At 44.6% G+C, this 24,220-nt stretch overlaps 1 protein-coding gene across 1 annotated transcript in view; it reads right to left on the bottom strand.

The window, feature by feature from the left end:
- The window catches only part of ITGA8 (integrin subunit alpha 8), a 188,007-nt gene that overhangs the window by 55,493 nt on the left and 108,294 nt on the right, over window positions 1-24,220 (bottom strand). Inside the window, exons 14-20 of the mRNA XM_083189390.1 lie at window positions 20,778-20,823; window positions 18,473-18,589; window positions 12,074-12,129; window positions 9,018-9,172; window positions 5,384-5,521; window positions 3,870-3,937; window positions 173-320 (exon numbers count right to left, since the gene is read on the bottom strand). Of these exons, the coding sequence (XP_083045516.1) occupies window positions 173-320; window positions 3,870-3,937; window positions 5,384-5,521; window positions 9,018-9,172; window positions 12,074-12,129; window positions 18,473-18,589; window positions 20,778-20,823 (728 nt within the window). The remainder of the gene's footprint in view (window positions 1-172; window positions 321-3,869; window positions 3,938-5,383; window positions 5,522-9,017; window positions 9,173-12,073; window positions 12,130-18,472; window positions 18,590-20,777; window positions 20,824-24,220) is intronic.

Raw genomic sequence — 24,220 nt, 5'->3', positions numbered from 1 at the left:
ATGAACTTGAAAAGATAGGATATGATGTTTACATAATGTATCCTTCAATGCCAGATGTCTGCCCTGTGTTATTCAGGGCTCTGCCAGGCAGAGTGAGGTCCCAGCTGTCAATCATCCTGAGCTCATGATGTCATTCTCTGAGGTCACCAGATCAATGTGTTGTTGCGGTTACCTCCATGTTGCGCTCAATGCCCACGTAATCTGCCTCTGGGGGTATATTAACATGGAGCTCGGCTTCATATGCCCCTTCCCCATCATTCCTTGCATTGATGATGAACAGGATATGGTTCTCTTCTCCTATAACTATCTGCTTCTTGTCTCTATAAAGATTGATATTGAAAAAAAAAAAAGAAAAAAAAAAAGATAAGATACATGCGCACAGGGGATGCGGTCATTTGGTCGAATGCATTATGGTCGAATGTCATTACATCGAATCCATTAGGTCGAATTGCTAAAAGGTCGACATGACTCTAGGTCGACATGGGAAAAAGGTCGAAATGATTCTAGGTCGAAAGGTCATTAGTTCGACAGGTCATTAGGTCGACAAGGTCATTAGTTCGACATTGTCTAGGTCGACATTCACAAAGTCGACATGGGGTTTTTCACTGTTTTTTGAGCCGACATGTGCTGACAGGCGGTATTTCATGCCCTACCATCCACTAGGGCGTGGTGGGAGAATAAAATAGTGTGCCGAGCGTAGCGAGGCACCGTGCCCGACGCATAGCGAGCGCAGCGAGCGATGCGAGGGGATGCAGTGCACTTTAAACTGTGTCCATGTCGACTGTGTTGACATTCAGGTAAAAAAACAGTGAAAAACCCCATGTCGACTTTGTGAATGTCGACCTAGACAATGTCGAACTAATGACCTTGTCGACCTAATGACCTGTCGAACTAATGACCTTTCGACCTAGAATCATTTCGACCTTTTCCCATGTCGACCTGGAGTCATGTCGACCTTTTAGCAATTCGACCTAATGGATTCGATGTAATGACATTCGACCATAATGCATTCGACCAAACGATCCCAACCCGCGCACAGGTAGAACTATATTGCACTGAGATTGTACCTTAGGTTTAAGTGTGATTTTTTTCATCTATAGAATTTGCATTTCATTTAATGGATCAAATATATTAAATACCCTTTAATACTACTCAAACCCTAACAATCATTCGGAGTAGCGAATTCGGCCCCCACAGAGCAGGCCTGAATCGCCCCAATAATTACTGTATTAGACAAATGGCTGCTGAACCTGTGTGGCTCTTGGTGCCTATAGCAACTTTTACAGTTCCCTGTCCGCCAGAGTTTATATATGTCCCACAAAGTATCCCTATATAATGCAGCATTTTCTACATCACAAGTTAAATGCTGCACTCATTCCGGATCCTGATCTTTGTTCTCATCTTCAGCGCGATGTCAGCGCAAGGAATCGGATGAAAGTAAATGTTTGCAGAGGAAAGATAGTCCATCTGGGAGGTTCTCGTGGCCTTATGTGTCGTGAGTCTGTTTGGGACTCTTAACACTATGGGGATCCACATGGCAGTATTTCAAAGCACCATCAGATCCTTGCCAGGAATGTTAAGGGGCATGTCAGGGACACAGTGCTTTGAAGTCAGTGATGAGGGGTTTCCTATCATTTCCCCACATGATCAGTTCAGGATGAGAAGAACAAAACTATTTTCAGCAGCTTGTTCCCCTTGAGGAGACATTTACACTGCTTACTGGGTCACCAGCGGCCTCATTGTGGGTCCCTGTTGCCTCCACCTGTATTAGTGGACTGATGTTTCCTCTGACTCGTAGATGTATGCCAAGCAAGGCCATTGAGAGATCAGCATTTTGGAATATGTGTGTACAGGTAGCGGTGGTATGGCAGAGTGCAGGTACAAACCAGTGGATGCCCTGAGTCAGTGGGCCGCCCAGTTCATAACCCATACCTCCCAACTGTTCTGTTTTCATAGGGACAGACCAATGTTTGTGACTGTAGCACTGTCTCACACTTGCGCTGCAGTGTTCGCGGGAAGATGGATTTAGGGGGGAAAGCAGAGGGTGAATAGATGGCGTGCAATGTAGGGAGAGCTGGGGGGCACCGGATACTAAGGCCCTTATTCTGGTTTACTCGCAAAGGCAAATTCCTTCTCAAATGGCCAAAACCATGTGCACTGCAGGTGGGGCAGATGTAACTTTTGCAGAGAGAATTAGATTTGGGTGGGGTTTTACTTCAAAGTGAGATCTATATTGCAGTGTAAAAATAAAGCAGTCAGTATTTACCCTGCACAGAAACAAAATATCTCACCCAAAGCTAAATCTCTCTGCACATGTTACATCTGCCCCACCTGCAGTGCACATGGTTTTGTCCATTTGAGAAGGAATTTGACTTTGCAAGTGAACCAGAATAAGGGCCTAGATAACAGTGCTTCTGGCAGGATGGAAACATGGTAATCACAGGGTCTCTCTGGAGCTCAGTGGAAGATATACTTCTCCCACCGTGACAAGATGCAGAAGTAAGGTGGGTGGCCATCTTGGTTAGGGATTTGAAGCCTCCTTGTATGAGCCTAAACAGAGAGTATGTGCACTACAGCTCTCCAATCTCAACACAACTGATCAGTAACTGGGGGGACGTGAGCAAATCCAGCATGTGTGGCCACTCCCCTTACGAAGGCCACTGTACTACTCTTCACCCTACCCACTAGCAGTGCTGTCGCCCCCTATACAGGAGGACTCACAGATGACCCACAGGTGGAACGGCAGGCACATGCAGTGAAATGGTAGTTTCTCTGGATTATGTCTGTTATATTCCTCAGATAATAAAAAAAAAAAAATAATATTTCAAAATATCATATCAATTTATTTAATAATATGCCAGAATATGTAAAAAAAACCCTCTAATCAAACGGCCACGAAGAGCATTCTGGGACTTGTAGTCCCACAACCAACCACAGACTGTGCCCATCTGCTTTATAGTTAAAGAGTTCAAATGAAAATGGTTATTAAAATATTCCGTAATCATTTCCTTTACAGAAACATGCAGCCAATTAAAGCTGTTTATTTTGGTGTTCCGTGGGCGGATTACAGTGGACGGCAACTTAATAATGACTTAAATACGCCTAACGTTTGGTCCTCTAAATAGATGCGCCTCTTTGTATTTAAATGTTTATCTCAATCAGGAAACGGCATGATTGCAAACATGTATTCAGTCACACAGCAGCCCAGACTGCGAGTCTCCCGTACAGTGTGTGTGTGTGTGTGTGTGTGTCTCATAATGACTATGGTTGGATAACCCAATAATCACAGTATATGGAATAAATAACCGGTAATACAGAGAGATCATTTGCAGTCTAAATGATAATATTTAGTGTGAATTAAGACTTCCTAATTAACCACGCATGGATGTAAATTCTTTGTGGAGACAGCGCTGTGTTGTGTATGTTTTAGCTGACATACACAAACAATCACAATCATAGCTAAATATATAGAATATACCCTCGGTACTACTAAAGCATTCATTTCCTAGTACGCCGTGATTTATTACAGCATCTGTAAGGGATTTCGGATCCCCTACACAGACTTATATTATCCACCATGCAAAGAAAACTTTATTAATATCTGATGAACAAACTGTACATATTTGAACTTTCCGTTTTTTTTCTCCAAGTAACATTTATTTTCTTTTTTTTTTAAATTAAATAAATTCCACTTTAAAAAAATCTGTCACATTTTGTTTAACGTTTCATGGAGTGCTGTAATTTCTAGTTAAAACAAACATCCCAGTTTGGGGTCTTGCATAGATTACAATAGCATGTCCTAATTTATTTCCACTATGCATGAGTTGTATTAGAGATCAATCAAGTGATGTGTATTTATTCAGACTTACGATCTTGCTGAGAGTCTCAGGTCAGGGATACACATATTGTCCTCTCCGCACTCCACAAAAATGTGTGCCTGAGTTGGGGGGAAAAGACGAGAGAGTGAGTGAATGCTTTTCCGACAGAAGGAACTTTATATTGGCGGTTCTTAAAAGGAAGGTTCATCTATATCAGCCCCCTACAGACATAAATAACCATTCCAGCGTTAGGGGTCGTGTCAAAATTCGTTCCCATTTTCGATGGTGGGGGGTATGCGCATGTGCGAATCCCTTGTGCCCCCCATGCGTGAGGCCGTCCAGCGATAAAATCCTGTTACTTTTTTGATTGCTGGACGGAAGTTGAGTGACACATAGGCGCATTTTTGGTTGGTGACCGGCCAATTTCTGGGCTTGTCAGGGAAAATGCAGGCATGCCCAATTGTTTGAGGGGGAGGCGTGTGACGCACCCCCCCCCCCCTGACCCCAATCCGACTGCGTCTATAACAGTTGGCGAGTCAGTCCTGGGCTACGCACACACTGCACACACTGGAAAAACGGCCCTGGTACTGCATACATGAGGGGTGTTTGACAAGTGTGGTAAATATCTATGAGATGGCGTCACAATTCCTTTAGTGACAGGACGCCTGGAAAGTTCCACTCTTCTAACCCACACCAAGGCCAAATTGCTGCCACAAGTGAAGTGAGACTACTTGAGGTAGTTGTTTGAAACGAGTGGTTTAGCAGTTACCACAAAAAGTGCCAAAAAACAAATTCCATGCAGAATATCACTAATTGGGCTCCGATTTAATTACCCCTCCCCAAGTCTCTAAATTTGGCCCCCCGGTGACTTCTTCCTATTTCCAAATTTTAAAATCTGGCTCGTGGGAAGGGATTGTTGTGGAATGAGGACGTCATCGCCGGCTAGTTAGCCCATATTTTCAATCCAGCAAACCCATCTAAATTTGTCTTCTTGCAGCTTTAGGAATACAGGTTAACTCGCTGGGAAAAGTGAGGAATACCCCTTAATATAAATATGGTGTTATATATATATATACTGTACATATTGTTAACTTGCTTTGTTTTTGAGTGTGTACGAAAGGCAGCAGGATAGATCTGCGGACAGAGCCCGGCTACTACACATTCCATCTTGATATTCCGTACAGGAGAATAATGCCGTTATTTATATTCTATCCCATGTACTTGTCTCCTGTTTTATTCTGTCCTAGGAGTCCTTGGCCGGAGGGGGAACAAATAAACTGCTGGAGTCACACTCAGCCTGGCAGCGTTCACTCTTAAGTAAATCTGTCTTGTCTTGGGCCTCACTAATATGTCTGCCTGTATCCCTGCCAGGACCACCTGTAACAGTCCCAGGGCTAATGTTTCTGTCTGACATTTACGCCAATCACTGCTCCAACAGATCGGATGTTGTATGGATCTGGCAATTTCTGGTGAGCAGATGATCGCACATATAAGCAGATGGGATGAGACAACCAGATCGCAAGCCTTGTCTGATCGAGTCTGCTTTTTGGCACAATGTAACACACCTGTTCCTGCAGGTGTGCCTCCTTATAGCGGTTTAATATGGGTTTTAGATCTTGGTCATCCAAGAAGGTGGCTTCATCCAAACTGTAATTCATGTTCACAGTGATTGGGGTGAGCTTATCTCGGAATTCAGATTCTTCCTGTAGGAAAATGAAATATTCAACAATACAGTCTAGGAAGGGAAAGTTAACTATATAGGGCAGAGTTTCCTAAACTCATTCCTCGAGGCATCCTAACAGTTCAGTTTTATGGATATCCATACTTGAGCACAGGTGACTTCTATAGTACCTCAGTCATTTTAAATTAAACCATCTGTGCTAAATGTTGTCTATCTCTAAAACCTGGTCTGTTGGGATGCCTTGAGTTTGGGAAACTGTAATATAGAGTACCGGAAGGGGTTAAAGTGCCAGGGAACGGGGTGCAGAGGAGTCCTCAGGAGTCTCACTGGGGCCAGATGTACTAGGCTTCAAAAGTGATAAAATGGAGAGTGATAAACAGCCAGCCAATCAGCTCCTACCTGCCATGTCACAGACTGTGTTTGAAAAATGTCAGGCAGAAGCTGATTGGCTGGCTGTTTATCACTCTCCATTTTATCACTTTTGAAGCTTAGTGCATCTGGCCCAGAGAATGTTGGGCACAATCCCAGAGTAATGAAATTGGTGGTGCTAAGCAGACAATTGGTTACAGATATATTAATATATGTGAGGCAGAGGTGTTGCCATATATATGGGAATATGATAAGCAGACATGTGGTTATTGATATAGTAGTATGATAAATAAACAGTTGTCCGATAATATAATAAATCGATCTGTTATATGTGCTATTATATGCTGCAAAAGACATTACTATGAGCGTTAACCCCTTCACGACATTTGACGTATATATACGTCATGGTCGGGAAGTACTTCCCGACACATGACGTATATATACGTCATGACTTCTAACTGTCACTGCGTCTAGAGACGCAGTGACAGTTAGGTGATGTCTGCTGTCCCTGACAGCAGACATCCCCCCTCGCCGCCCAGGGGGGGCAGGGGTGCCCCCCCCGGTCGGCGATCGCTGTGATTGGCTGTTCAAATCTGAACAGCCATTCACAGCGTTTCCTGTGTTACCGGCGGCTAAGCCGCTCGGTAACACAGGGATCGGTGGTGATCGGTGCTGTCAAGTACAGCACCGATCACCTCCGATGTGCAGCCCCCCCTCCAACCCGCCGGGCACTCACCCGGCAGCAGCAGCAGCTCCCCCGGCTCCCCCGGAGCGTCTGAAGCGCACGCAGCGCTGACCTCCTCCCCCCTCCCCCCCGCAGCAGCAGCAGCAGCATCAAGCTGCAGAAAAAGTAAAAAAAATAAATATATGCACTGAAAAACTATATATATATATATATATATATATATATATATATATACACACACACATATATATATATATATATATATATATATATATGTGTGTGTATATATATATGTGTATATATATATATATATATATACACACATATATATATATATATATATGTGTGTGTGTGTGTGTGTGTATATACCGCACCGATCGCCAGCCCCCCCCCCCCCCTCCCACCCGGCAGCCCCCCTCCCTCCCACCCACCCGGCTGCCGCAGCACCAGCACCCCTCCCACCCCCCCGCCAGCCGCAGCGCCAGCCCCCCTCCCAAAGCTGGTGACTAAAATGGGGTCACTTGTGGGGGGGTTCCACTGTATTGGTGCTTCGGGGGTCTTGCTAATGCGACATAGCACCCACCATTCATTCCACCACCAAACATCACTCCTTCCCTTCTGAGTCCTGCCATGCACCCAACTGGTATTTTTTGGTCACACGTGAGGCATTGCCGTACTCGGGAGAAATTGGGGCACAGATTTTGGGGTGCTTTGTCTCCTTCATTCCTTGTGAAAATAAAAATTTTTGAGCCAGAACTGCATTTTTCTGTAAAAAATTACATTTTTTTACACAAAAATGCAGATCTGGCTCAAAATTTTTCATTTTCACAAGGAATGAAGGAGACAAAGCACCCCAAAATCTGTGCCCCAATTTCTCCCGAGTACGGCAATGCCTCATGTGTGACCAAAAAATACCAGTTGGGTGCATGGCAGGACTCAGAAGGGAAGGAGTGATTTTTGGATTTTGCAGCACAGATTCTGGTTGAATGACCCCCGAAACACCCATACAGTGGAACCCCCCCACAAGTGACCCCATTTTGCAAACTACACCCTTCAGGGAATTCATCAAGGGGTATAGTGTACATTTCAAACCCCCCGGGGTTTCACCAATTTTGATACAACTGAGCTGTGAAAATGAAAAATTAATTTTTTTTCATTTTCACTGCCCAGTTGTACCACAATTGGTGAAACCCCTGGGGGTTTGAAATGTACACTATACCCCTAGATGAATTCCCTGAAGGGTGTAGTTTGCAAAATGGGGTCACTTGTGGGGGGGTACCTAACTTTTAGCATCTTATGGTGCCTAGAAACCTACATTGTGCCTAAAAAATAATCTCATAAAAAGGAGGCTCCAAAATCAAGTAGGTGCTCCTTCTATTATGAAGCCTGTGGTTTGGTCACCGTGCACACTAGGGCCACATATAGGATATTTATGAAAACCAAAGAATTGGGGGAATCAATTTTTAGTCACATTTCTCTAGTAAAATCTACTGTGTTCCTTAGAAAAATGTATTAAAATTGCAAATCTGCAAAAAAAATGAAATTTTGAAATTTCACCTACACTTTCTTTTAATTCCTGTGAAACACCTAAAGGGTTAACAAACTTCCAAAATGCTGTTTTGAATACTGTGAGGGGTGCAGTTTTTGAAATGGCATCATTTATGGGGGTGTCTCACATACAAGTCACTCAAAGTCACATCATAACTGACCTGGTCCCTAAAAAAATCAGAGTTTGAAATTTTCTTGAAAATTTGAGAATTTGCTATTCATATTTTAAGCCTCCTAGTGTCCAAAAAAATGAAAATGAGGTTGAAATAATGATGGCAACATAAAGTAGACATATGGTCTATGTTAGTTATTCACTATTTTGAGTGGTAAGATTATTTGTCTCACAAGCAGAAAATTTAACATTTTGCAAATCGCAAAATTTTCCATTTTTTTACGACATTTTGGTATTTTTCACAAAAAAACACAGACTGTATCGACGAAAATTTACCACTAACTTGAAGTACAATGTGTCACGAGAAAACAATCTCAAAATCACTGGGATAAGTAAAAGCAAAAAAAAGTTATCCCCACTTAAGTGATACATGCCAGATTTGAAAAAAAGGGCTCTGTCAGGAAGGCAAAAACTGGCTCTGTCATGAAGGGGTTAAATGACAAACTACAACTAGCAGCAACACAGCCAATACTACCAATAATGCACAATATTCGAATGAGATCCTTCCCAGAAAGTGTCACAGATGACGCCCCGCGGACTTAATGAAAACAGCGTGTCCCTGAATTCTTTGTGCACATAAGAACCCCAACCTTCCAGCCCCCGTCACTCGTCGCTCTTATTGCCGTGAAATGACCCGACGGTGTTGTCTTAAGTTTATATTACAATGGCTTCAGTTTATCTGATGTATTTCAGTGTTTGGTCTATAAATATTGTTGTTTATTACAGCCCGTGCTTAGAACTTACCCTGAGGTAAACAGTAAACTCCTGACATTGGGTGGGCTTATCCTTTCCCACCGTCAGATCAAAGGTAAGGTGTGAGTCACCGCTGTCCCGAAAGAGTGTCCGCTTCACAGCGCCCCTCTGCTTCAACCAGTCCAACTCAAGGTCAGCCTTGAGACCTGCGGAGAGACACATCCAAAGGGATCATCCTTACACGTAGGAACACAAAGAAGGGAAATGTGTCACAACTTCTAAAGAGTAGAGACGTGGACAAAAGGAGACAAAGCCCATAGCAACCCACCATATTATAGATAGCATTTATCAAGGACATCCTATAATATGGTTGTAAGAAGCTTATTGGTTGCTATGGGAAACTTCTAACAGCATTCATCAATGTCATTTTATAATATCGTAGAAGCGGATTGGTTGATATGGACAACTTCTACGCTCGTCTACACTTTTTTAGAAGGCATTATCCCCATCATACGAATTATGTTCTGATTCAGAGCCAAACCAACCTAGCTTGGGGGCCAAGCCTGGTTTTTAAATGCTACAAAGTTATAGACATTAGTAACTTATTGTATTATGGGCCTGATTCAGAATGTAATTGCAGTTTCAGGCCTTCCGCACCTCTACTAAATGCAAAAACCATGCTGGGGGCATAGGAATTTGGACCCTCTCCAAAAGGTAAAGGGCTGCCTGAGCAGGCATCGACACGCCTAAGTTCACAGGGGAACGAGCAGCGTTTTTATGGGGACGCCCATAAAACGATGGGCATTGCCCTCCTCCAACCTCCTGCCCACCCCCTTTCCCTCCCTTCAAAAAGTGAACACCTCAACGGGTCTGCACATGCGCAAATTTGCCCATTTGCAGACCCGCACCATCGGCTTGGAGAGCAAATTCGGACCTGTGCATCTTGAGGTACACTTGGAGATACTGTGAAGAGAGAAAAAGCACCAGCCAATTAGCTTCTAAATGCCATTTTGTTAAATAAAAGGATAGTAGCTGATTGGTTGGTACTTTATAGGTGGTATTCAATCTCAGCCGCTTTTTCCGCCGGGGGAAATAGCAGCCGCCGCTTATTCAATGCTCCCATTTCCAAGAGCATTGAAGGCAGATTCTGACAAAATAGATCCAACTTTAAAACAACTCGAATCTGTTGAGACGGAAACGACCATGGAATTTGTCAAATTCACGGATAGTGTTCAACCATCTGTAGCCGTTTTCCCTGACAAGCCCACTTCCGAAACTTGACAGACAGAACATTGAATTTGAGATTCTGTCGGGCAGAGCGAAAACGGTCTGGGACTCCGACCATCGGGACTTTTCGACAGTAGAAAGCCCGGATTGAATGCAGTATGACTGGATTGTCTGTACCGGGGTGAGCCCAGAACCGGAGCGAGTAAAACACAGAGGGCATGCTACGTAGAGCATGTGCCTTCATCTAGGCATCCAGCCAAAGTGCTTAAAGTTAAAAACTTTTTTTCACATCGCGTTTGAGTAAGAATAAAGTTTTATTTAAGGAAAGTTTTCGAACAGGAGCCAAAACAAAGAGAAGAGGATTGCTAATCTATACTGTTTGCTTTTTTTGCTTGGAGATGCCAAAGTTAATTTGCTAACTTTAGGAGATGTCCCACTGTTTTAGATGTGTCACTGTTTGTTTCATGTCCTTAGGCTTGATGAAAGGGAGATACCGCTATAGCCAAAGTTTCCATACAAACACAATCCAACTCGTTGGCTTTGTTTTAAGATCTAAAAACGATCGGACATTTGCTTATAACAAACATCACGTTTTATGACATATAACTATAGAATGATACAGTAACAGCCTGGAATCATAGGTTCTGCTTTCCAAATGTAATGACCATTGTTTTTCTCCCGTAAAGGCACCCACTGGGCGATATATAGGTTATTCAATATCGCTGGTCGTTTACCACTTATATGTATGTAAACGATGTTATAGAGATTTTGTGTTGGTGTACACAGCTGATGTACTGGCAATCCGCTGACCGTTAGTACAGTCATTGCACAAGCTGGTGGTTTTTAACTGGATGGGCACATTTAAATGCCTGCAAAGTTTTGATCCTGCTGCTGCTAATACTGACATGACTGGCGAGTAGACATGCACCAGCCAGTAAACTGGCAGCCATGGGTGTGGTAAGAGGGTCTTAGTACCCATGATTTGTGACACTCAAATCTAAGATGGGGGCCAATGGCCAACCCATCGCCAACAACTCAAAGCTTAAATCAAGGCCTACTGCCAATCCTTTCGCCAACAACTCAGAGCTTAAATCAAGGTCTACTACCAATCCTTCGCCAACAACTCAGAGCTTAAATCAAGGCCTACTGCCAATCCTTTGCCAACAACTCATAGCTTAAATCAAGGCCTACTGCCAATCCATCGCCAACAACTCAAAGCTTAAATCAAAGCCTACTGCCAATCCATTGCCAACAACTCAAAGCTTAAATCAAAGCCTACTGCCAATCCATCGCCAACAACTCAAAGCTTAAATCAAAGCCTACTACCAATCCATCGCCAACAACTCAAAGCTTAAATCAAGGCCTACTGCCAATCCACTGCCAACAACTCAAAGCTTAAATCAAGGCCTACTGCCAAACCATCGCCAACAACTCAAAGCTTAAATCAAGGCCTACTGCCAATCCTTCGCTAACAACTCAAAGTTTAGAAGGTTGGCAGTTTTACTGTTTATCCTCAGAATCTTTCGTCGGGTGATTTACTACAAATATACTGCTTTTGTTGTGACTCAGCATACTGACCTACACATTATTGGGCAACTGCATGTTACCCGGTTTCGTAGAGTCAATTCTGATTACAAAATTGAACAATTTAAATGTATGGTTCCATTAGTGAGAACACTAACATTTAATGCTAACAGCAGCAGCCTATGTTAGTCTGAGCGTCGGGCACAGCCGATAGCTTGAGGATGGGGCGATGACACCGGGCTATGCTGCCTGACTGTGTAGGCCCAGGGACAACACTTCTCAGTTTAGTAAAATGGTCAACAGCTAGTTTGTTAAAAAAAGGATTTAAAATAATACTTATAAGAATGAGGACATACCTATGTTACGTGGAATGCTTTGTCCCGTCACATCAGCGCAGACTTTCACCGTGAAACTGAAAAGATAAAAATAAGCTAACATTACTTTAAGACCCATTATAATCAAGGACTTGTCAATAGTACAAAATGATGTCCTTAAGCAGGTCATTGGCTACAGGTAACTACTGTATGAGGGAAAGTACAGTACAACACTACTAGGAAGGACTTTATAAAAGAGACACAATGGCATTGTCCTAATACAATGGGCAACGTGCTAGACTAACCTGTGTTGAACCAGCAAAAAGCATAGTTATTGTCAGTGCTTATCCCCAGTAATACAAATCTATAGATGGTAATTTTTGTCTTTTGGGTCAGTGACCTTCGGCCACAAGTGAGGGGATGTGTTTGCGTAAATCCCCCCCCCCCCCCCTGCATGTTAGCAAGGGGATTTTGACTTGTGTAGGGCGAGCGTTCTGTGGGAAGCTACATTGCTCTCCAGAGAGGTGTCAGGGTCAGTGCTCTCCGTTGGCCCCAACCGATTAATAACCTGCGTACAGGTTATTAATCGCCGCCGGATTCATCCTGGCGAGTCCGCTCATTTAAATTGCTGTGTGGTCTACACACACACACACAGCGATCTTCAGGAAAATGCCTGAATATCGCCCCGTGTGGAGGGCCCATAAGTCAGATATAATACTCTGCTTAGAGCAGACTCTGCAGTTCTGGGTGTGGATTATTAGATCAACAGGGTCTAGGTTGAGCACTATTGGGTAGTAGGTCGACACGGTGTAGGTCGATATGGAAATGGTAGACACACTAAAAAGGTTGACACACGTTTTCACTGGTGTTTTGAGTGTCTATGACAACATCTGACAACATGGGCACTGCATTAGTCTACTAAGTCCCCTCTCATGCTCTTGTCGACCATTGTTATGTGTCGACCATCGACATGATGACCTTTTGCTTGTGTCGATCATGTTGACCTTTTGCCTGTCGATCAACAGTGGTCGACTTATTGACTGTCAACCTAGAGACTGTTGACCCATCAACCAAATCCCGCAGTTCTGACCTATTTTCTACTAAAATGTCAAGTCACACACAGTACATATAAGGCCCCCATACACTACCGCAATTTGGGCTGATTTAACCCGTTCCCGATAGAACAGGCCCAGAAATCCACCCAAATTGGGTGCGTGTGCATTTGATGCGCGGTCCCATGTGCAACAGACCTGAGTCGGAGCGCGGACCGGCATGCAGGTCCGACCTCGTACCTTCCTCTCTTTGGTGGGGAACAAGGGTCCCATGTGATCCATCACATGTGAAAGGACCGCATACGATATATCAAATGCGATCCTGCCGCCCTAGAAGGTCGCCAGCGGCTTGCGGGGGATCGGCTGGTTATACACTGCTGCGAGAGATCGCAGTAGTCGTGTATGGCCAACTTAAGCGAAGGAGAACCCATGTCGCAACCGGGGAAGAATTCTATCACAATCCCAACTGTGCTAAATGTAATTATCTCTCTTCTATGCACCATTAGCACATCCTAACGAGACACTAAACAACCCCCTAATCATAACGCAGGGAAACCAAACACTAACTTCCTCTCTGTACAGTGATTACACTGAACTAGACCCAACATCTGGCGGGTCCCTTACCTCACTTATAAGGACACATTTCCTACACACTACACAGCGAGATAGTGCCAAGAATTTGGGGAATAATTACAGCAAACAACACAGCTGCTCTGAGGAGAAAGCCGGAATATGTGGATCGTTTTCCAGGAGTGATAAATAATGAACTGATTAAAGCACTAAACCGCATCCTGATACAACCAGCCCGTCGTACCGCCATCACACCCGGGCCTGACTCTGAGGCGCATGCAGCAACGTCCATGGTGGTCGCCTGTCTGCGGGTTTATGCAAATGCTGATACAAACTCCTTCCCTGGTGTAAGTCCGTGCAGCAAGGACTGAGACGCCCATTGTAGTGTACATGCACGCTAGAATACTGATCGGTGCGCCCTTATAGGCCACTATCGGTCACATGCCAGGTGCCGTTTCGCCATATGCCCACAGCCTACTGTGCCTGCGGTGAAGCGGCTCTGAATGCAGCTGCTTGCATTGGCAATCCCGCAACACTCCCACGGAGCAGACCATTGATATGTGCACTACTAGCCCAGTCGCAGTCATCACCCACAAACGCCCAACATGTTCCTGCCACCATCCTGATACTGTTGGGGAACTGTCCCTATGGGAGAGCACCAGATGATTTTCCACTATGATAATTAACATAACAACAAATGTTCTGGTTTTTTTTGTGTCTAAAGTGGGACACACTTAGCTCTGCCACGAAAGCTCCTAAAAGGCCCACCCCCAGACTCTGATTAGCATAAAGCCTAGGCCCCCATACACTGGGTCCGACTTGTCCTCAGGAGTTTGCCCGGCAGCTACCCGGGTGGCTGCTTACGATTTGGCACTCATAGGCGTGCGCACAGGGGGTGCCGGGGGTGCACAGGCACCTCCTAATGAGTGGCACCCCCCCTCCCCCGCACTATTGCAGCACCTCCTGGAGACCGCTGGTATGGGAGTAAGCCCCAAGTCCTCACAACAAGGCTGCAGCCGCTCAGAGGGGGAGAGTTCCGTGATTCGCGGGTATTAAGGGGGCGGGGCTTAATGCCACGAAATGCCCGCCAGCAACAGATACCCTGGCTGGAGCCTGGATCAGGTAGTGTGCTGGCCCCCCTACCCCCTCTCCCTAACACTCTCCAGTGCACGTCACAGACTGGTCAGTGCGCTCCACTCACTTGGGTGAGGAGACTTCGTGGAGGTGTCTGGGAGGTGTAGTCCCACGAAGTCTCCTCACCCAAGTGAGTGGAGCGCACTGACTAGTCTGTGATGTGCACGGCACCCGGAAGCACAGAGAGATGCTGTCAGTGGGGAAAGAGGACGGCATCCCAGTGAATGGCTTCCTTTCATCTGCCTGTTACCAGAAAGCTGTACCTGCACATCCACACACGCGTAATGTGTAATGGGCATTACTTTGTGTGGCATGTGTGATGGGCATTATGGTGTATGGCATTATGTGTAATGGTCATCATGTTGGGTGGCATTATGTGTAATGGGCATTACTTAGCGTGTGGCATTATGTGTAATGGGAATTACGGTGCGTGGCATTATGTGTAATGGTAAATTTTTGCAGCGCGCCTTCGGTGCGCACTGTCCCTATTTCTCGTATGTGTTGAGGGAAATGATTCATTCTGTGCATATACATAAATACAGTAAGTCACCTTCTATTTATTTATTTGCATCGATGCACAATAGGCATTGATGGACACGCCCAGTAGGCTGTGATGGACACGCCCAAAAGGCATGATGAACACACCCCTCCAATGGTGCACCCCCTAAGAAAATGGGCTGCGCACGCCTATGTTGGCACTTGATGTGCCAAATTATACATGCAATAAATCGCTCAACGCATTTCGGCGCCCAAATGGCACCTTCCTCAGGATATATTTTATATCCTTCACTCCAAGTTTTGTGATGAACTATACATACCAATAAGTGTTTGGAGACTATATAGGCCTCTTTGGAGATCAGATTCCTTGCGGAGAAATTCTCCTTTTCCCCTCAAAAATGAAGGATTAATCGGTTGCAACTTTGACCTATTTTATTGATTTTATTTATTCTGTTTTTTTATATCTTGTCTGTTATTTGTGTACACAATAAATTGTTTGATTAATTTTACAATTGTGATTCTCAGTGAAGCCCAGAGCTGCTCAAAACCCCTCTGTTCTCCTTCTTTACTACGCTGATTTTGACAGGGACGCTACGCTAACTACGTAACGGGCGCCGTGCTATTATACAAGTACCTAAGTAAGATTTGATTGCTATGGGCAACATCACCACTTCTAAAAAGGTTGTCTTTAGGCTATCCCTCCACCTTATAGCTTGGAGTCGTCCCCCCCAGGGTTGGCCAATGCTTCCGCGTGGGTAAAGGAAACTTCAGCTTTCCCCAAAAGCAGAGAGCCCCAGCAACAATGGGAGAAGGCAGTCTATGAGGGTCAAATAGTTGAGTCCGGTGGAAGCTGTAGAGGTGGGGCTGCAGCACAGTTCAAATTTTAAACAGGGGAAAAACACCAACTGCCAGTGAGTCAGTTTGGAAGGGCAGTTACTGGCAGTGTGTGTGACTCCCCTATTTGAATTTTGAATTGTGCTGCAGCCCTTCCTCTAAAGCCAGTGGTGATTGAGTCCATATCTGAGTCACTGAGCAAGACTGCTAACCAGAGTTAGGGGTGGCCATCGGCACATCCCCCATCGATGGTTGCCATCAATGGCTTTTAAAGCAGGAACCATCGATGGCTATAAAACATTCTACCGCCTACTATCGATGGTTCCTGCTATAGATGCACCGTGCATGCGCAGAGCAACGGGACGGACAGTGGCAGCGCTGCGGGCGGCCTGCCCAGCTGGGATGTGCATGCATGCGCAGAAGAAACTTTAACTAGCCATCCAGTTTAAGCCCCCCCCCCCCCCAGCCTTACCATCGCAAGCCATCCATCGATGGCACAAAACTATTCGACTCTCGATGCCCAAAACACTGAGCACTAGGTCCCAAACATCGATGGTTTGGGAACATCAATAGTGATTGACCATCCCTAACCAGAGGTGTTGCTTGAGGAGAACAGACCTTTTTAATTCAAGAGAAGCAGAAAGGCCGGGTAGACTTATTTTTGTCAAAGTTCTACAAAGGTCAATTGCACATCCTATGAAGAGAGCATTGCAGCTCAAGCTCAGTGTTTCCATAGAGCACCAATTATACAAATGGGAATTGTGTGTAGGGATATGCACGGCTGCAAATTCACACGTCGCCCGATTATCTATACACTGTGCAAGTTGCTTGCTGGAGGCCATCCTGTGAGGAAATCTTGCTACTATTTCTATTTGCACACCGTAAGCAGGGTGATTGACAGGAAGTAGGCCGCGGCGTCTGGGGGTGGAAACCAGCCGTTTAGTGGGAGTGCCAGGAAAACTGGGAGTGTCAGCGAAAGAGCACAGATGCGCGATTGCACATCAGCACTGGATGCCGCCGTTCGTCTGCTGGTTTCTTCATGTGTCATTTAAGGAAAGTAATATCCATGTTTATGTTCTCTGTCCAAAGCTGCCATGTGCATCTCTGCTCTGTACACTACCTGGCAATATTCCATTAATGAAGTGTATTCCTATTCATGTTTAATGTGAGGGGCCTCAGAAATGTCATTATAAATGGAATACATCAGTCTTAGAATGTTGCGTTGCTCACTGCTTTCATGTAGGACACACATTCAGCCTCGGTGCGGAGAACCTCTCTCAGGGTCTCAAACATGCCATCCCGTAATTTCCAGTATACAGATATATCCATCAGCATACATGAACGCGTTACGCAGCTGGCTCAGGAGTACAAGATGGATCCCGCGGGACGGAAGAATTATGTGCCTGTAGGATTTAACCTACTAATCGTTTTCAGATGCTGAACGCAAGGTTATAATAACTACAACATAACATTAAAACAACATCAACCAAACCAATAACAAAGAACAACTAAGAGCTTTCTAGACATGGGTGTAATGGTCTACTTATTGTAATGCAGAATCCCTGGAGGTTATTTTGGTTGATTCGCAAGGCTGCGAATTCGCAGCCGTGCGTGTCCACCAAACCCAGCCTTGTGAATGGTGGACTGGCCGCCACCCATTCGCACCATCGGGGCATTTGCATGAGAATGCCCAGCGTTCTCGTGTGAACGCCCATGAAACGCTAAGCGTTCCCATATGCTGATGGATCGGGCCCTGTTCGCTATGGCCACATGCACCCGGCTTATGCAAATGTGCAGAAATTACCCTGCAATCGCTTGAAGGGGTCCGAATGAACGGACCTGAATAAGGCCCTTTTGCATGCGAACCCCCACAGGCATGCGAGTGGATGATTTGCATAATCATCCATTCGCAGCCTTAAGTGCGGGGAGAAATTAGGTGCGGGGGAGACAACTCTCAGGACGGGCAGCTGAAATCCGCTGTTGTCAGCTGCCCATCCCCTGCAATCGCGTGACCGCGCAATTTGCATGGGCGCGACCATGAAACGCTGGCTGTCCCCATACACAAATTTCCCTATGGACATGCGCAGTTGCAAACAATTGGTCCCCCTTGCCAACGTGTGGGGGACTGATTGAATCAGACTACCCCCTCCAAAGTACCAGCAAATCAGCTCCTCACTGCCGTGTTACAGTTAGGAGTTGGTTAGTTGGAAACCAATCAGAAATGAGTATTGGTTGACCTTATACTGGTTGGTGCTAAAGAAGAGGGTTACTGCACACCTGCATATTAGCATTCCCTTAGGAAATACTATAACTCCCTCCATTGTGATCTCAGGAACTGCCACTTCTCACTTACCAAGTCACCATAGTACTTAATGAGTCCGAGACGGAAAGTTTACAACTTTTTTCCTCGGGGTTGAGAATCATAGGATGAAGAAGGAGTTGGGCATCCACAGTAACTACAGGTCTGGCCCTGAAAACAGAACACAGGAGGGAACACGTTAAAAGACACAGGGCCAGATTCTCTAAGCTTCAAAAGTGATAAAATGGAGAGTGATAAACAGCCAGCCAATCAGCTCCTACCTGCCATGTCACAGACTTAGAGAATATGGCCCACAGTAAGGGTCAATCAATGGTGTGCAAGGCAGTACTTGCTAGAGGCTGCTACATTTAAGGGAACACATAAATAATAACAGGAAAAATGTTGGAAAACTGTCTACTGAGATCCCAGTTCTTCAAAATAGGCCATAATAACCCAATGTCCAGATTACTAGATCATTGTTTAACATGTTACAAACAATTTTCAAGCTTTGACCAACTAGTTTGAGATAACATTCCACTTCGTATTGCAAATAGAGGTCTAACCCACCGGTTACGCATAAGATTTCCCTTGAACCACCCGGGAGCTACCTGGGCGGCTGGATCGCATGCGATATATCGCCTTTTGCATGCAATATATCGCATGCGATCCCAGCTAGTACTGCTGGATCCTGCCGGATCCGATAGATCTATAATGTAATCTTGGGGCAAGATCAAATGAGCACGGGACCGCGCATCGGATCGGGTTCTAAAACACGTGTGATTTGCCACTTTTCCCCTGATTCTCAGCGTGATGTGTCAAAATCAGGGTGAAATTGGGCAAAATCCTAGTGGTGTATGGCCAGCTTTACATTTCTAAAGGAATGCCATGGGTTTTTTTTTTTTTTTTTGAAATTTTGTAATTAGTTTTAGATAATATAATATTACATATACCAAAATGATCAAGTTTTCCAAAAAGATCCGTGATCATTGGTCCCGCCCAATCACTAACTGTGATCGGCCTCCTTTTTGTAGTACACATAAAGTACTGTAACTGTAAAACACCATGGCCTTCAGTTTGAACTAAGACTGATTGGCTAAAAGCCTTTCATATCAAAGGGCAATTTCCTTGTTTTAAATATGCCACGAGTAGCCATTAGTCATTTCAATGTCATCGTTATCTCATTAAACACGATTGGTTGCATCACAAAACAGTTCCCAACTCTACCAAGTATATATATTACACTATTAGCAATTTGACTCAAGTGTCTAAACTGTATATGCTTTATATAAATAAAACCTACTGAAGAATAAGACAAGATACATATTCAGAAGATTAATCTAGGTCTCGGGTCCCCTACAGTGTCAGAACCTAGAGTATCATATAAGTAGCTTCGGTTAAAGTGCCTGATTCAGGGGGTATGGAATGTATGGTCCACAGTCATTAGGTCGACAGCACTTGTTCGACATACTGCAAGGTCAACATGGGTCTAGGCCAACATGGGACAAGGTTGACAGGTCATTAGGTCTAAACAAGCATTAGGTTGACACGGTCTAGGTCGACAGTGAAAAAGTCGACATGGGTTTTTCACTATGTTGTTACCAGAATGCAGACACAGTCGACATGGACACGCTCGCTATGCTTCAGGAACGGTGCCTTGCTGCGCTCGGCAGACTATTTTATTCTCCCACGACGCCCTAGTGGATGGTAGGGCATAAAAGACTACCTGTCGGCACATGTCGGCTCAAAAAACAGTGACAAACCCCATTATGACCTTTAGACTGTCGACCTAGACCAGGCATGTCCAAACTATGGCCCTCCAGCTGTTGGGAAACTACAAGTCCCATCATGCCTTGCCACAGTTTTGCTATTAGGGGATGCTAAAACTATGGCAAGGCATGCTGGGATGTGTAGTTTCACAACAGCTGGAGGGCCGCAGTTTGGACATGCCTGACCTAGACCATGTCGACCTAATGCTCGTGTCGACCTAATGATCTGTCGACCTAGACCCATGTCGACCTTGCAGTATGTCGACCTAGTGGTGTCGACCTAATACGTGTCGACCATCTTTAGGTTGACCAACCGACCGTATACCGATTCCGGCAAGCTTGCAATTTTTGTTAAGTTCAGAGAGAGTGAGATTTGGGTGAGTTATTTTGTTTCTGTGCTGGGTAAATACTGGCTGCATTATTTTTACACTGCAATTTAGATTTCAGTTTGAACACACCCCACCCAAATCTAACTCTCTCTGCACATGTTACATCTGCCCCACCTGCAGTGCACATGGTTTTGTCCATCTGAAAAAAATTGCAGTCTTGCTGACAGGTCTGAATCAGGCAATACATAATTAGTTTTGTCCTACCTGTAAACGGCTACTTTTGCTGCTCCAAAAGCTCCTACAATCAGATCTAGGAATATAAAGAATACAATATTTCAGTGACTTTTATATTCTTGTATGTTCTACTACTATTACTAACAATCCTTGTTAAGCAGGTCTCTATTAAGGTTATATATATTGGCACGTAACTCATCCACCTGCACAGGGCCAGAGTAAAGGTGCCCACACACTAGAACGATTTTTGAGACGATTGGCCGATTTCCGATAAATCGGCCGATATAACGATCAATTTTTACCGATAGTCGGTCGAAAATCGGACGATGTCGGTCGGATGCGCACTCCCGTTGATCTTTTGCTAAATCTTCTGATCTTACATGCTGCATGAAAGATCAGAAGATTTAACAAAAGATCCATAGGAACGCACAAAGAAATCTTTGGTAAAGATGTGCGCTTGCCTGAAATCTTTTGTCCAGGAAGGACAGACGATTTCAAGGCTAATTTATGCGCACGTCTTAAGATCACAGATCTTTCTAGTGTGTGGGCACCTTAAGGCTTCTCGGCACCCTAGGCAGAACTTCAATCAATCCATCAATGGCGTCTTGACGTTTAACAGGTGCCACCTGCATTAAGTACAACACAGATGTCTTCTTCATAGACATCCTTCCTTTTGTGATGGGCAGACTCAGTGGCGCCCCCCTCCCCCAGATCCCGACACCCTAGGCAGCTGCCTAATGATAGAGCCAGCTTTTTCCCCCACAGACATTTTATTTTGTAAACCAATTGATGTGGAGCCAGTGACATCCCTGAGGCATGAGGCAAATGGGCGTGTATTAAGCCTGGTGAAGCGATAAAGTGGAAGGTGATAATGCACAAACCAATCACTTCCTAACTGTCAAGTTACAGGCTTGGGTTTGAAAAAATGACAGGAGCTGACTGGTTGGGGCGTTATCACCTTCCACTTTATTACATCTGCCCTATAATGTATTATAGCTTTGTAATATCACTGATTTCTAGTGAATTCGCTGGTGGCATTCTTGGTGGAGGAAGCGCGCTAATGTTCTCTTATTACACATATAAAAGAAATGAAAAAAAAAAATCATTAAAAAATCAAATGGTTTTAGAAGCATCACGAGGAGCAAAATAAAAAAGTTACTCTATAAAATCCTATGTTGCTTATATTATTATTACACATCTATATGTGTGTGTGTGTGTTTATATATCTAAGAAAGGCTAACTACTCCTCACCTCTTTGAGTTGAAGCACCGCCAGTGACCACTAGAGGCCACTCGACGGACCAAATCACTAGATTGTGTGCTAAAAAGATGTCATAACAGAAAGTGAAAGCAATATTTGCAGGGACTCTGCTCTGTCTCAAACTTGCTGGATAAGGAGAGGGAGCTGTGAAGACAGAGACTGGAGGTAGAAGCAGATAGGAACTAGTGGTTGGGTGGAGAGATTGTGGGCTAAAAACTGTCACAGCTTAAATTGAAAGTAAAAACTTTCACAGCTCAGAGTGAAAGTACATTGCAGAAGTTATTAACTTCTTTTTAACTATTTATTTAGTGGTGCGTGGTGCCATACATACTGTAGGCAAGCCATAGGACAGCACAAGGTAAAACAAAACATAACAGTAAACAAGTAACAATTCTGAGCATAATTCTCTGTATCCGATGCAGTTGGGAAGCAAGAGGAGCTTATTTAAACTTTGGAAAAACACTCCTTTCCCGTGTTCCTCTCATTTATCACTACCTGCTCTGAGCCCTGCGTTGTCTGCTCCGAACCATTAGGTAATTATATAGGAGGAAGAGACGGAGCTGGCTCAGCTGAAATCCTATTTCCAGAAGTTCATTGATCCGTACCCTGTTTTCCCTGCAGTCTGTCTGAGGAACATGCGGGGGGAAAAAAAAGTGAAATACCACAGACTTCAGTGTCCCTTTGTAACTGAGAGAATGCTATTTATAATTTCCTAACGCTGTTGTAACTTGGCAGCAGGCCCTGGTCAGTGGGGACAGCGCAACGAGCTCATGTTATGTCATATTTCATTACCAGGCAAAGGGGAAAGCATTACCACCATTATTAGTCAGGGGGGGAGATGAATCAAACCGGAGAGAGAAAAAGTGGAGTAGTTGCTTATAGCAACCAAGTCCTTTTTCTAGCAAAGCCTGTAAAAGTCGATTTGTTGATATGGGCAAATCCTCCAAGGTTTGATATCATTCCCCTATGCAGAGATGGGCTACCTGTACGTTAAGCGTTCCAACCGGTTTACCGCACTTTCCTGTGAGTGGATCACTTAATCTTATGGAACATTCTGAATCATTTGGACACAATAAACAAGGGAAATGGAAAACTTCCTCATCTGTCATTTTTATTGGCCGATTCTAGCTCTCAGTGGGTTCAATGTAATCCCAGAGTATCATTCTCCATATGCTTGAGAGATACATTGCCAAGAGTTACGCAGGACACTGACGGCTGTGAGACAGGACTTGTCCACATATATCAATCTATAAATTATAGTAAGTCAGCTGTCAGATAATTACTGTCCAAACATGAGAAACAGGCCTGTCTGTCATGTGATTTAGCAGGAATCTTCAATAATGCACTCATTCATTTAAAGTCAGTATATCGCTGTAATGCAGGGTTGCCTACTTTTAAAGTCTCCTCTCTGGGAAAAGTCTGGATTGGAGACTGTCAGCAGCACTTCGGGGGTGGGGCCTGATGTAGACATCATCAAGCCCCACCCCCAGTACGGCAAATCCTGGGTCTACTAGGAGGGTACGGGGCTAAATGACGCGATTTGCATATTTAGCCCCGCCCCTCAAAAGCCACAAATTGCAGTGATTTACCGCTGCGGCGAGGGAGTTTTGGGAGGTGCCGTCAGTATCTGGGAGGGTTGTCCACCTTTCTGGGGTGAAGGCAACCGTGCTGTAATGTCTATATGGCATAGGTGTAACTCAAAGTTGAATTATAGACTTGTTTTAGCTATTTATACTTTTGCAAAGTCCAAGGAAAACTTGCAGACAGGAGAAATGTGAAGTTATATATGTGTGTAATGCTCAGCGCTAGAAAAGGCAATCGGCCATTGATGAATCATAATCATCGATGGTTTCAATGTAGAATAGTTTTGCCCTCGATGGGGTAGAACCACCATCGATGGCACAGCATAACTAAATAGTCTTTTTATTCTCCTGAAGGGGCAGGGACATGGAGCATAGCTCCACCTCCACCCCCAAAGCCATGCCTCCATGCTCTGATTGGCCCATGAGTCAGTCAGTCAAAGAAAATAGATGACCATCGATAGTCAAAAACATCAATGGTCATCCAATAGGTAATGTGCTGCCATCGATGGCTGTTTGTACTATTGCCATCAATGGCAACCATCGATGGTGACCACAATGATGGTCATCCCTACTCTGCACAGGAAGTCCTTTCTCCTGTTTATTCGGGTGAGGTTTATGTTGTCAAAGTTC

Source organism: Crinia signifera, chromosome 5 (assembly GCF_055691185.1).
Source record: "Crinia signifera chromosome 5, ASM5569118v1, whole genome shotgun sequence".
Lineage (NCBI taxonomy): Eukaryota > Metazoa > Chordata > Amphibia > Anura > Myobatrachidae > Crinia > Crinia signifera.
The sequence above is the reverse complement of the archived record's forward strand: the minus strand, read 5'-3'. Positions and strand labels throughout refer to the sequence as shown.